We start from the raw sequence: 14358 nt of genomic DNA, 5'->3' as shown, positions 1-14358 counted from the left end.
TTTTTTTTGTTTCTGTTTTGTTTTTAGAGACAGGCAGTGGGGTCAGGGGCAGAAAGAGAGGGAGAGAATCTTAAGTAGACTCCATGCTCTGCATGGAGCCTGACTCAGGGCTCAGTGCCATGACCCAAGATCATGACCTGGGCCAAAATCAAGAGTTGGTCACTTAACTGACTGAGCCATCCAGTCACCCCAGTAAACTTAAAGATTAAGTTAGCTTTCCATTTTCACAAATTTTGCTGTTTAACTCTATTTTTTTAATTTTTTTATTTATTTTTTATTTTTTATAAACATAAAATGTATTTTTGTTTAACTCATTTTTATTACTTACTCAACTCTTTTGTTTAAACTGTATATATTTGATGATTTTGCATGCAAAGTGACAGGGGTTTAAAAAAAAAAGTCACTGTTGAGTCCTTGGTGTGGAGCAGTCCATATCTCTCTTGTCCCTAAGGATAGATAATGTGCTTTATTTCTATTTGTTTTAATAAGAATGATTTGGCATTATGAGTGAGTGTTTCTGTTAGTCAGAGTTTCTGGTTAATAAAAAAATGACATTGTGATACTATGGAATCAAAAAAATAATGAAAATAGGGGCACCTGGGTGGCTCAGCTGGCTGAGCCTTCAGGCTTTTGATTTCAGCTCAGGTCATGATCTCAGGGTCCTGGGATCAAGCCCCACATCAGGCTCTGCACTCAACAGAGAATCTGCTTAAGATTCTTTCTTCTCTTTATCTCTGTCCCTCTGCCCCCCCTCTCTAAAATAAATAAGTAAATCTTGAAAAAATACAAAATAATGAATATATACTTTGTACAATGAAAACTTATTTTAATGATTCTTTCAGAATCTTGCTTTATATTAAAGTTTACGTCATTGTTTATCAGTTAAAATTGTATTTGGAAAATGTTTGAGAAGCAGTTAAAGAAAATACACTTGGATTATACTCAGATTCATTGAAATTCTAGTTCTAAGTCATTTGAGCTAAGAATGGAGAACATTCTCTTTCAATGTGAAGCTCCAGGTTACTTTCATCCCAGAGCTCTAATCTGTAGAGAAATGTAGTCAAAATCTCCTTCTTATAATGAAATCCTTCTGATATCAATAAATTAGTCCCTATTTTATTGCATAGCACATTTTGTGTATTTTTATCACTGTACTTGCACATTGTCTGGCAGTTTCCTGTTTGTAAATTCCTCAAGTGCTGAGACTTAACTCTTCTCTGTATCTTCCCTTCTGACCCTGTGATTGGAATGGCAAATCTTCATCACTCCAATATGTTTTGTAGTATATTGGAGACATGGAGGACAATATTTTCTTTAATTTGGATGCTCTTGAAAGAGTTTAAGGGATGTTGCTTATTTATGGAGTTTAGTTTTTAGTATTAAATGTAAATAGTATCATGGCACCTTTGGAGTTCTGGTGATGCTCACTTATTTTTGGTCTTGCATAGATGAGTGTTGATCTGAGAATTTTTTTTTTTTTGTGAGTCTGGTTCATTCCTATGGTATAGAATAGCATTTCATTTTTTTAGGATGCTTATGACCTTGTTAAATAGCAGTCCAAAAATCATGTGGCTTGTTTTGATTTTAACCAAAGTTACAGCTGCCTAGCTGTAAAGCAGTCAGTTTCTCTTATTATGACTAGTTCTTCAACTTGTACTGTTTTAAATTGCCTGCAATTAGCATATTTCAACCTTATTTTTAGGTTTAAATTGCAGTGTGAGAGTGTACTCTCCTCTTAGCTAATTAGTGCTATCAAGGAACAGTAGGTTACCTCATTAGTACCATGTGCATTTAATTAAAGAAGAGAAAATTGGAGTTAACCTCATAGTTAATATTTTCACAGAGTGCTACAATGCCAACACCTTCAATTGGAGTCACACCCCTGTGTATCTAATTATGCACTGGTGCCAAATAAGGTTAGCAAGGGTACTACAAGGCTGTTGACAAAATAATTTAGATGAAAACGTGTTTGTTGGATTCTGACAGTAAAATACAACTTGAACGTGGTTTTTTTTTTTTTTTTTTCCATAGTCCTCATCTGTCAGCATCAGGTAACATACTTCTTCATAGGAAACGAAAGGAAAGGACTATTTTGGAAGCCATTTTTCCTGTTTGAATTAATGTTGCTCTTATCTTGCAGAAAATGGCATATAGCCATGTAAAGCATATACAATCCGTTTCTGAAACAGAGACCCTGAACTTCAGAGATGTATTTGAAAAGAATTATTTATAAGATGTAATATTTACATGCATCAAACCACTACAAATACTCCCTGACACCCCTACCACATCCCTCCTTGCTTTTCTTCTTTTCTGATATAATTTCCCTTGTGTATATTATGAATGGGGATCATCCTTTCATATCATACATGAAGTCTACGGACGTGTTGTCATATGGTCTATTCAAATGCAGTGTAATCCTTTTGCCCTTCAGACATAATCTTTGAAATGTCTAATGCTACTTAGGTAAAAAATGACATTCCATGTCATTTATCAATAAATAATCACTTTGCTTTTACAGATAAAAATGCAAACTATACATTTGAGTATATAGAGTAGTTCTCAATACAAGTGGCACAATTCAACAGGTTATTTAACAGAGGTTATAGAGTTTGGCTGCATAGTCTCAAATATATATTTGATGGCAATGTTTGTGTTATAGTAATGTGTGGCCAAGGCAGTTTAAAGAGATTCTTGTGATTATTCTCACATTTCATGACAAGCCGGGATTTATGTTCATTTGTATTGGTTATAGTTGAGTACAAGTCAGTAGTTAGCTTTTTCAAAAAGAGGTAATTAAAGTTTTAAAGACAAATACCATCCCATATGTTAAAATCACAGTACCATTTAATTTTATAGGAGTATTCATTAACATTGGCCATAATTTTAGCTTGGAAATGGGAAATGAGATTCTTGAGTCAAGATCATGGTAGACCATGAAATTTTTTGGTTAGTGGTTAATTATGTTCAAATATTCAACTTTGCATCTGCCAAGTTATTTTTATTTTTTAATTCTATACTATTATTAACTGTGACACAAAGATGGAATAGTCTCATCTATATTCACCTACCAAGATAATTTTCCAAAAATATTTTTTATTAAATGATAATGTGTATTATTAGTATAAGCCTTAAGATTGAGGGGGGGAAGAAGCCAACTCCTGATTCTCTTTGTTTAATCTAGGAATTGCTTCCAGAAACAAAATTATGTGTCTGTGGCCACTCTTCTGGTGATGGGCATCCTCACAACACATTTGCAGTAAGTTACACTGGGCAACTAGAAGTTCAGCTACTAAGCACAAAGCCATAAACTCAATACCACAAAGTAGATTATCTGTGATTTTCTATTAGCCACTCCCTTTCATTGAAGAAGATAATCAGAGATGATTATATGAAGATATCAATGTAATTAGTTGGTTTTCTGTTGCTTCTTGTATTCTCTCTTCAATTATATTTCATCGTCTATACACTTCACTGTTTCTGTGAGTTGATGGCATTAAAATTTACCTGAAATATATAAAGGCATATGGTTGATTCACCACTACACTTTTCTTGAACTTTTAGGAATCACTTGATGAGATAGTGTTGACATGAAAAAAAATAAAGATTATGAATAGATACAATACATATTTACATATTTTAGGGGAAGTTGCTGTTCCATGTCTGCAAGTTATCATATAAATATGCCAAGGCCTTTTTTTAAAAACATATTCTGTCACTAGAGTATATTTTGTCTCTTTAGACTATAATATTCAATGAAAATTGCTTTCGTGACCCAATTCACATACCAGTTAGCCTTGGAAATGAATAACAATCCTGAAGTGGCCATTCAAGAATTTTCAAATAGAGCAACTTCGTGTTTCCATTTAGCATGGTTACTACCTGTATTCTTAAGGAATCTTTAAATATGTAAGTCATATATTTTTCGTATATAGAATTTTTACTTGTTTCCTTAAGAATTGAGGTGTTTACTTAATTTCCATGGACTAGAGTATTCCCAAATTGGCTCACCCCCCAAAATTTTTTAAGACGCTATACATAACATTTCTTAATTTATAGTTGATAGAACACATCACAGTTAAGACTTTTATAAATAAATAGTGTCTTCCTGAACAAAGAAGAAATTTCTAATTTTATACCTTGGTTAAAAAAAATAAAGACTCTTCTCAATAAAAAAATAGTGTCAAAGTAGTATGGAATGCTATTCTTTGTGGAAAATATACAAACATAAAGCCTTTTTAAAAATGTTTGATGCAAACAAAAATAGTGGAAACAACATAACATATACTATTTTATGGAAATAGCGAATGCAGAGAATTGGTAATGAATTTTGTACATTAAAACAGGTTTTGCAGTGATTTGAAGTTATCTATTTGGGGTTTCATTCATTTTAGTCCTGCAGTGTTTGTGCCTCCTGAACTTTCTTGGCAATAGTAATATCTGAAAAAAAGTGCCAAAAATTAAAAAGCAGTGGTAAGTTTTGCTGGAATGATGTAAATTTAGGTGAAACTAAATAACTAACTAAATAAACTAAATTTAGGTGAAACTAAATAAACTAACCTAATTTTCTAAGTATTTGCTCTATATTTTGAAGGAAGATAAATTTAAGATAAACTTTAAAAATAACTATATACTTTAACTTTATAAGATTCATCCAAAAATATACTTTTAAGAAAATAATGCATTAAAAATGGAAAAGGCAGTATTTCTAATGGGTAACACTTTTTTCTAAAATAATCCCAATGGAGGGTGCCTGGGTGGCTCAGTTGGTTAAGCCACTGCCTTCGGCTCAGGTCATGATCCCAGGGTCCTGGGATCGAGTCCCTCATCGGGCTCTCTGCTCAGCAAGGAGCCTGCTTCTCCCCCTCCCCTCTCTGCCTGCCTTTGCCTACTTCTGATCTGTCTGTCAAATAAATAAATAAAATCTTTAAAAAAAAAATAATCCCAGTGGAAAAATTGTTTTCATTAGACTGAAGAGTGAGCTGACTAAACTACTAATAGTGTTTGTTATTTATCTAAAACTACTTCTACCAGTATAAAAAAAAAATTCTCTATTCTACTAATGTAAGAATAAATCTATAGCATCAGATCTTTATATTTTCACTGACATGTTTTCAGAATGAAAACAAACCACAGAGAAATTAAATGACTTAACCATAAGCCATTTAATTCCTCAATGGCAAGTCTGAATTTGTAACCCAAGTTTATGACCATCAGTGTTTTGGTCTTTCCAAGGATATGCCAGATTGTTCATGGTTGCCTTGAGGGCTGTGTTGAATGGGAGTCTAAGGTTGTTCTGTGTGTCAGGATTGTGGATAGTATCTGGGACAGGAAGACTACCAGGATGAATTAGTGAGGTCTGCTGTGGCTGATAGGGAGAGGGAGTATAAGTGCGTACCAGGTATCTGCCATCCCTATGGTGCACCAAACATAATACTTCAGACTAGTCACTGAGTGACTCTGCAAATGATGCCTCCTGACTTCACAACACTAGGGAAACACTAAATACTAAGTAGGTACTTACTTTCTTTTGTTGACTACTTTAGATATAACCTTTCTGCAGGCTAAAGTGGCTAGTAGGATTTAAAATCAAAATGCACACTAAAACAGATGATATCTGTTATTCACAGTTGACAATGTCTATGCAATGCACATTGCTTTCTTTTAGTATTTAGTAAATTTCGTAAGTACCAGTACTCTAAGGTGGTCCTCAACTAAGCTCTGGAGCACCATGAGATAACTGGTGGGCTAAATGGAAGACGAGTGTAGAAAGTATACATATAGGTCTCTAAAGACAGCCACATTCCTTTATAATCTATTTAACTGAAGTGTGTAATAAATTGTGAATCACTGTAATAATTCTGAAAATTTTAAGAGATCATATATCCCTATCAGTGGATTAATTTAATATCACACGTATTACTTCCATGGTTGATCAATCTTCACAAAGAAAAAAAGCGAAAAATTTCAGGCAATTGATTGGGAGATTAAATTCCTTTTTATTCCCTCCCTCTTAACTTCAAAAATAAAAATCCTGTAAGTTTATTTAAAAGCTGGAAATAAAGTGCCATAAATTTCGGAGAAAAGCCACTTGACAATTACCAAAGGTAGGTTAAAGCTCAAATTCCCTTAAGGAAATAAGTAATAGTCCATATTTCATATTAAACTGATGTCAGATGCTCTCCATCATACCATCCTCTCCCAGGCATTTCTTCCATCCAGTTCCCAACAAAAGATACAATAAAAATATAATTCAAAGAAGCATTTTCTGGTGTTTTAGCATGCAAGTAACCATCAGACATTAGCTGTCATCTGAGTATTGTGCTTCCTTATTAACACATTGTTGAATAGTAGTGATACATTTATATATCCAACAATAGATTATATTTATTATGCCTTGACTAATTTATAGCAATATAAGGTAGTAATTGTGCTCCTTTATATCATCCCTACCTGAATTATCATCTTAAATTCTATCGACCTGTTGTTTGGTCTCCATAGGTTGTATGTTTAACATTCAAAGAATAATGACATAATATCCTTATTGTAACTTTGAATTTTATAGGGAAAAGCATTAAGTTCTGGCTTTAAAGGAAAGAGTGTGAGAGTAAGAGAGCTTCTTTGTGAGAGATTACTTTTCAATACTTCCTTTTCATACTCATTTTTTTTTCAAGTGGTATATATTTAACTCTCATCTGGAAAAATCTTCACTTATTTTACTTTGCTTTCAGACGTTAGTTATAAGATAGATGCTTTTTTTCCCCTTCATGATATATCAAGCAGCTGTATGAATGGCCAACTGTCAAGATCCTGAATTTGCTTCCCTGCCACACAGTAGTAACCCAAGTTCACTCCCCAATAACTAGACCTTGTTGACACCTCATCTGTCTGAATGGCCTCATTAACACCTACCTGCAGATAACCTTATTGTTAGTCTTGCCTACAGGTTTTTACACTAAGTGAATACTATTTTACATAGGATTTTGCCCCTTAGCTCCAAGTGCTAAGGCAATTAAGTAGAGTACTTAGAGTCTTTGTCTTTTGGGTATTATTTTCAAAACATTTAGCATTGGGTCAAATGAATATTTTGATGAATAAAACTTGGTGGACCTGTGAAACCAAAAATGAAACTTGCTGGCTTTGGTCCAGTTGGTTTATGACCCATTTAAATTAAATTGGTTGATCACATTGAATCTCTCCCCCCTACAAATCTTTATTCTGTTTTGATTACCTTCTGAATGTTTTATTTCAGTGAGAATTGTGGGTTGGAGGAAATAAGGAAAGAGGAGAGTGACAATTTTTTTTTAAGATTTTATTTATTTACTTGACACAGAGAGAAGCAGGCAGAGAGGCAAGCAGAGGGGGAGGGGGAGGCAGAGAGCCCAATGCAGGGCTCTATCCCAGGATCCTCAGATCCTGACCTGAGCAGAAGGCAGAGGCTTAACCCACTGAGCCACTCAGGTGCCCCAAGAGTGACAATATTTAAGAATCACTTATTTTCTATCCAAATTTATCTCTCTTTTTAGTCTTTACATGAATTCTACCCCGCAGCAAATCATCTATCGATGGGCTCTGGAATCATCTTTCTAGATCGAATATTGGACAAATTATTTACATTTTTTTAGCCTCATGCTCTCAATCTGTAAAATTAGGTTAATAATAATCTACCTCATAGTGTGGTAATAGGGATTAAATTTTGTAATTGGAAAGTAGTTAGCGTGATGGCTAACAGTAGATATTCAAGTCAGGAGCTGTAGTACCATCAATACACTCTTGGTTGGACTAAAGAAGCAATTCTGTTTGATATAAATTTAAGTACATATTTGGTATTAACACTTAACAAGCATTAGGCATTGCACCTTGAAGCATGACTAAGACAGATGGAAATGTTCCTTAATGAGAGGAAAGTCTTTATATTCATTAATTTACATTAAACACTGACTTATTCACTCACAAAAATCAGTGTTATCCAAATGTTTTCTGATTTGTTAAGTGGAAGATAAAGAATCCTTCCTCACCAGATCTAAATGAGGTCCTCTGGCAGCCAAGGAAAACCATTGCCAAAGAAGATTAGGAAAAGTGATTATACCCCTAATTGTTTGTATCCAGCTAGAGCACACCAAGATATGAAGTTAGGATATACATAGATGGTGCAGTGCCAGATTACCTCTAGTGTTTTTTTCTTCCTTACCTATTTTAAATTTTTTATCAGAGATGAACCAGGAGTTAAAGGTAAATTGCTATCGATTGATAGTATTGACAGTTTTAACTAACACACTATAGACAGTTAACCAGGGATAATATTGTGGTATCTTTTTTAGAGCCCTTCCTATAAAAGCTAGATTTAACTCTTCACTGTTAGTGTAGAGTTGTAGTAGGGTACACTTGAATTGACTATGAAGCAGTACAAATTAGATTTGTTAATAATCGTGTTCATTTTGAGTAGTTTTTGTTTGAGGTCCTTTGGTATGAAATAAGCCTTAAGATAACCAGATATTTCAAACCGGGAGTCTACAGCTGATTTTGTTAATGCCATGAAGTTGTAATATGGTAACCATGTTTAGGGCTACTGTTAAAAACCTTCCAGATTCTTTGTCAGAAATAGAATAAAGATTTCTGTTTTTAAAACCTTGTTTGACATTTGTATGCAACTTCTTGATTAATCTTTTTCTTTCCAAGTGTATTTCAAATATTAATAATTATCTTTACACACCTCACTCAGCTAGAATTTAGCTCCCTGAGCTCAGTTCATTCTAGACACCTCTCCTGAGTGGTTGCCTCTCACCTTCTATTTTATTGTAATATTTGAAATTGCAATGAATTCTCTTGATGTTGGTTCCAAGAAGGACCAGTAGCAGAGCTTTTTCAGGGGAGGCTCCTCTTTGAAATTTATAATGAATAATTTACTCCCCTTGATGATTCACCAAAGCATCAGTATGGCAGAAATCAGGAGCTGATGAAAGGACTATTTATTTAGTTATCTGGTTTTGTTGTTAATATATTTTTCATCAAATAAATTGATATACACACTAAACTATGTATGTGGCAATAATGTGAATTTATGGTGCCCATTCAGGTAAACTCTATGTTTCCTTTCACATTTTAACGTTATTTGTAATGAAATGTTAGTATAGCCTCTACAAATATGAAATATAATCTGCACTAACTTCTAACAGTTCACTCTATAGTTCTTGCATATTTCTAAAGACTTAAAATATGTATATTCCGTATTTATTATTTCTATTTCTGTTCTTTGTATATTTCTGTATCATTTTAGAATAATAGTAAGTACAAAGCATAAAAAAACAAGTCATCCTTGTGTATAAATCTTCATGACTCTTGAGTGTGTGCACACACACACATACATGCATACGTATACATATCTAAATGACCAATAATGTAAAAGAATGTATATGTGTTTTTATTGACTTGTATATGCTATTCACTTTTGTTGTCTTCCTTTCAAGTTACATTTTTTGTGTGTGTTTGTAATTTTCATTAGTCAAATGAGTCATCTGTTATGCATAGGATTAACAAATTAGAGACATCAAGTTTTTATCACTGGCACCATTCGTGCTGCAATGTATTTACTTCAAAAATATTTCTAAATAACTGGATTTTTCATGTAACTTTAATACATAGGATGTCATGTTAAGCAGCATATAATTCCCATTGACATTAAGACTTAAACCTAAAACTGCATGCTGTACTTTAAATCTTTATTCAGTGGAGTTCAGAAAGCTTACATTATCAGAGTTCTGTCATGCTCTAATCATATAATGATTCAAACAACTTAGATGAAATTGCACATGCTTACTTTCCAATTAATCATATCCTTTATCATAATGATAATTTTGATGCAAGTAAATTCACCTTATTGGTAAGATAAAGAATAAAGCCTTATACTAAGTTAAAGATTTCAAGATAGAACTTCTGTCATATGTAACATTAAAAACAACATGACACGCTTAGGCTCGTGCAACCATGTTCCCAAGCTCTTTTCCCTGAAGTTGTAATTACTACTCCAACAGATATTCCTCCTGTTCTCTCTTAAGAGAGGTAAGATGAGTTATTTTGTAATATTGGCAGAAGCAATCTACCTTTCAAATCCATTATACTAGTTATAACATCATGCTCCAGATTACATGGGTTATATATTTAATATTTTCAGAGTAACAATATAATACCTTAATTTTAATTTAGAATTTTATATGTAAAATATTTAGTCTGGCTAAAACAGACAATATAGAATAGGAATAAGAGACTTTGAGAGTTCTCACTTAAGTACTCTTAAGTAAGAGTATCTTAAGAGATATTACGCTGAAGGGAAGGTATCAGGTAAATATCAGATAAATTCTCATTAAGTTAAGCATCATTCATAAATTCATATTGATTGTGTAATTTTAGGGAGAGAGTGTTGGCAAAATTATGATAAACAAGCTTAAATTTTCCTACAGCATCATATATGCATACCTAGTGATTATTTTGCTGATAAATAATTAATACAAAGTTGAAATAAAGAAATAAAATGAGGGGCGCCTGGGTGGTTCAGTGGGTTAAAGCCTCTGCCTTCGGCTCAGGTCATGATCCCAGGGTCCTGGGATCGAGCCCCACATCGGGCTCTCTGCTCTGCCTCCTCTCTCTCTGCCTGCCTCTCTGCCTACTTGTGATCTCTGTCTGTCAAATAAATAAATAAAATCTTTAAAAAAAAAAAAAAAAGAAAGAAAATGATATGAGTAACAAGTGCACTATTATTTTATTTCTGTTTCTCCCCGAATCCTTGTTTCCTGTAAGTTGCATATCTCATATACTCATTAAGGCTGGCAAACATACTTTTTTGCATGCCTGCCTTTGTCTCCTTATATATGATCTGTATAGGGCTCCTTTTAGCTATAATATTCTATCAGTCCATAGAGGATGGAAACACATGAGGGCACACATCCTTTTTCTCTTTATTTTGGCTATGCAGTATTAGAAGGGTTGTACCCTGTTACTGCATAGCCAAAATAAAAGAGAAAGGGAATGTGTGCCCAGCATGCGTTTCCATCCTCTATGAACTGATAGAATATTATAGCTAAAAGAAGCCCTATGTTTCATCTAATTCAAATACTTTATTTTACAGTTGAGAAAACAGTGATAAAGAATCTAAGTGACTCCCCTAATATCTCTTCAGTATTCATGGAATTCAAGGGGGAGCTATTGATGACCTGATAATTCTTTAGTCTTAAGCCATGGTTCGTGTGTATTAATTTTCACAGATTGTGTATTTTAACTTTAATTCTATATGTAAGGAAAGCACTAAGTTTTTCCAGATGTTGCTAATCACATTTACCTATGAAAAGATTTCACAAACCAGATAGATTTTGTGATCACTTTTGAAATTACCATACATATTACTTGACTATTTGCAGTTTGTTGAGAACACATTTAAGATCTCAGTCAGATCTATGAGATAATTTTGTTTATATGTAGAGATTTTGGGAAAAGAACAATCCAAGGATTTTTAATGATTCCCCCAGAAACATGACTCCGTGAAATCCAAGACTGTTGATTTATTGCTTACAATTTTTTAATAGGATTTCAGCTAGAAAAAGACATGAAACCCTTGGTACACAGGGCATTCCAAAGTTAGTTCCTAATGTTTAAAGAAATAAACTTAATGGTTAACAAAATCTTAATTCTTTACAATCATTTTATATTTATTTAGACTACGCATCCGACCAAGATCAGTTGCTCTGTAGAGATGACCAAAGAGATGTCCCCCAGCTTTTTAGCTTGTCTGTTTACTCTCTCCCAGATAATATTATGTCTTAACAATCGAGAAAAAGTGATTAGTAGGTCTGTTATGCCATCCTGATCTTAAAATCCAAATAAAAGAAGGCATGACAATACTTCAAGTGTGATACTGAAATACCAAACATTTAAATAGGTAAAGCTGAGAATGGATGCTTGAATTCATCAGACTAAGATGCTAAGTCTGTAACATACAATTTTGATCCTGTAAAATATATTCATAGCACTCATAGAAATGAGTACAAGGTTTGAATTCTGTTCAGACATTATGGTTCTAGAAAAGTCTTACAAGTACCTGGAACAAGCACTTCCACATTTTAAATTAGTGCATACTATTTTATTTTAGTTTATATAGTTCTATATATAGTTTATTATAATATTATAATTGATATCATCATAAATAATTGTTCCTATTTTTCTTTCTTATAACTTCTAAACAGTCCTCAATGGCTGCCCACTGTCTCTTGGATAAAGCTTTACAGTCATGTACTTCCCCAAAACTGGGCTTTTTCTTTGCCAAACTTATCCCCTATTATTTCATAAACAAAAACATTGGGTCCTAACTGATACACCTTTATGTATGTCCAAAACATATAATAATCCTTTTTTGCTATTCCTTTTCTTGTGTTATTATCATTTTGTATCATCCTCTCTGTTCTTTCCTGCTTGTCAAATTCCACTGATTATAAAATCCCAGTTCAATACTATCCCACATGAATGCTTTTTCACCAATGCAGTCCACATTGATTAATCCCTCTTTTGATCTTGTTATCCAGTCCACACATCGGAATTATTCTTAGCCCTCTGATATGGTTCCATTCAGCACATACTCACTGAACACATACTGTTATAGTTCACAATGATAAAAAAAATTTCAGTAAACTAATGAGTAACCACATGCATCTGAGAAGTGTAGACTGTGAAGATGGGAAATGTGTAATTTAGGACTCAAAAAAATCAAGCAAGTTGTAAAGATAGACTTAATCACTGTACTGAGGAATTAGGGACAGGTAGATGGAAGAGATTTGAGGTGAAGTTTTGGGAAAAAAAAACACAAATTCATCACACTGAAAGTGTAGAGAATATTCTAGACATTGGGAACAGAATCAGCAAGTTTACAGAAGAGAGAAAAAAAGATGGGTAGTTTTCAAAGGCTACACTTACTGTATCTGAGAAATTGGAGAATGTTTCAGGAAAAGTTGGCGTATGTAGTCTTTAAATATATGGACCAAGGCCAAAAGTTGAAGTTTTGAATTTTTAAAAAACTTTAAATATTCTGTAAGATTTTGAGCAAAGAGGGGCACCTAGGTGGCTCAGGTCATGATCCCAAAGTCCTGGGATCGAGCCCCGAATCAGGCTTTCTGCTTGGCGAGAAGCATGCTTCTCCCTCTCCCACTCTCCCTGCTTGTGTTCCTCTCTTGCTGTCTCTCTCTGTCAAATAAATAAATAAAATCTTTAAAAAATACATTTTTGAGCAAAGAAGTGAATGTAACATAAACAGACTATCCTATTTAAAAATATCCTTAGGAACATTAGGAAGACTAGAAAAATATTGGAATCATGTGTCTAGGTTAAAGGATGCTGCCCCCAAAAATAATAATGGTAATCTTAACTAGGAGAAGGACAGGGAAAAAAATTAAGAGGACAGAGTTAGAGGAGAATACAATTGTAAATGTTATGTTGCTAATTAGAGAAACAGAAAAAGATCTATGCCTGGATATTTGGATTTGGTTGACTGTGAGCCTGGTGATATCTAGAACCCAGAAAGAATAATAGGTTTGATGGTAGGCAGAAAGAGGTTGGAAGTAATGAAAGTGTTGTTTGAGAAGTATATTTGCATTGCCAGTGAGATATCCATGTTCAGCAGGCTGTTGGCGATGAGTTGGAGATGATGAATTTTTGGAAGTCATACCATTACTTTCAATGAGACTGTGAAGAGGAAGATGACCACAGATAAGCCACAAATCTTGATATTGGTTAAGGGATAAAAGAAGAACCAGTAAAGAAAGTGAATCCATAACACAGCAGAGAACCAGGAGTCAATGGACAACAGAAGAGATTTTTAACAAGCTAAGAGATTGTTCAAAGCCATGTTACAGACAGAGGAGTGGTTTTAAAATGAGGATGAGACCTGAAGCAAGTTATAGATTTGGCAAGAGTGTTTTCAACAGAATACAGTCAATGACTTACGTGGCAACTGAAGGAGTTCATGTAGAGGTGACAAAGGACTCTGGCCCTTTGGGAGAAATGCTGATGAAAAGGGAGATGATAGGATGGGGCCTTGAGGGGGAGCAGGACTGAGGAAAGGTCTTTAGGGAAGGAGACAGTAGAGATGAAAAGATTAAAAGTGAAAGAAGGAGTAGAGTAAAGAGTTGAAACAAGGAAAGAAAGATGATGGGGGTTATGCTGGCATCCAGGGCACAGATGAAGGTAGTCCTTGAAAGGGAATCAAAACCCACTTTCATTGGAATTGAATGGAAATTTGATGATGAGTAAACTCATAGCTGGGTTTTTACCTCTCTTTCATTATTTGTTCAATCTGTTAATGCCTTGTGACTGTCACTG

General features: G+C 33.9%; 1 protein-coding gene across 9 annotated transcripts in view; it reads left to right on the top strand.

Annotated features, from left to right (window-relative positions):
• The window catches only part of FOXP2 (forkhead box P2), a 572651-nt gene that overhangs the window by 445004 nt on the left and 113289 nt on the right, over positions 1 to 14358 (top strand). For 6 of the 9 annotated variants that reach the window (XM_046021111.1, XM_046021110.1, XM_046021112.1 and 3 more), the window contains one exon: positions 3185 to 3259. The exons of the other annotated variants lie outside the window; for them this stretch is intronic. In XM_046021111.1, coding sequence (XP_045877067.1) covers positions 3185 to 3259 — 75 coding nt within the window. The remainder of the gene's footprint in view (positions 1 to 3184; positions 3260 to 14358) is intronic. 9 annotated transcript variants of the gene reach the window in all.

The sequence above is a fragment of the Meles meles genome, chromosome 10 (genome assembly GCF_922984935.1).
Source record: "Meles meles chromosome 10, mMelMel3.1 paternal haplotype, whole genome shotgun sequence".
In the NCBI taxonomy this organism is placed as follows: Eukaryota; Metazoa; Chordata; class Mammalia; order Carnivora; family Mustelidae; genus Meles; species Meles meles.
Note: the sequence above shows the minus strand (reverse complement) of the source record. Positions and strands in the feature narration are given on the sequence as shown.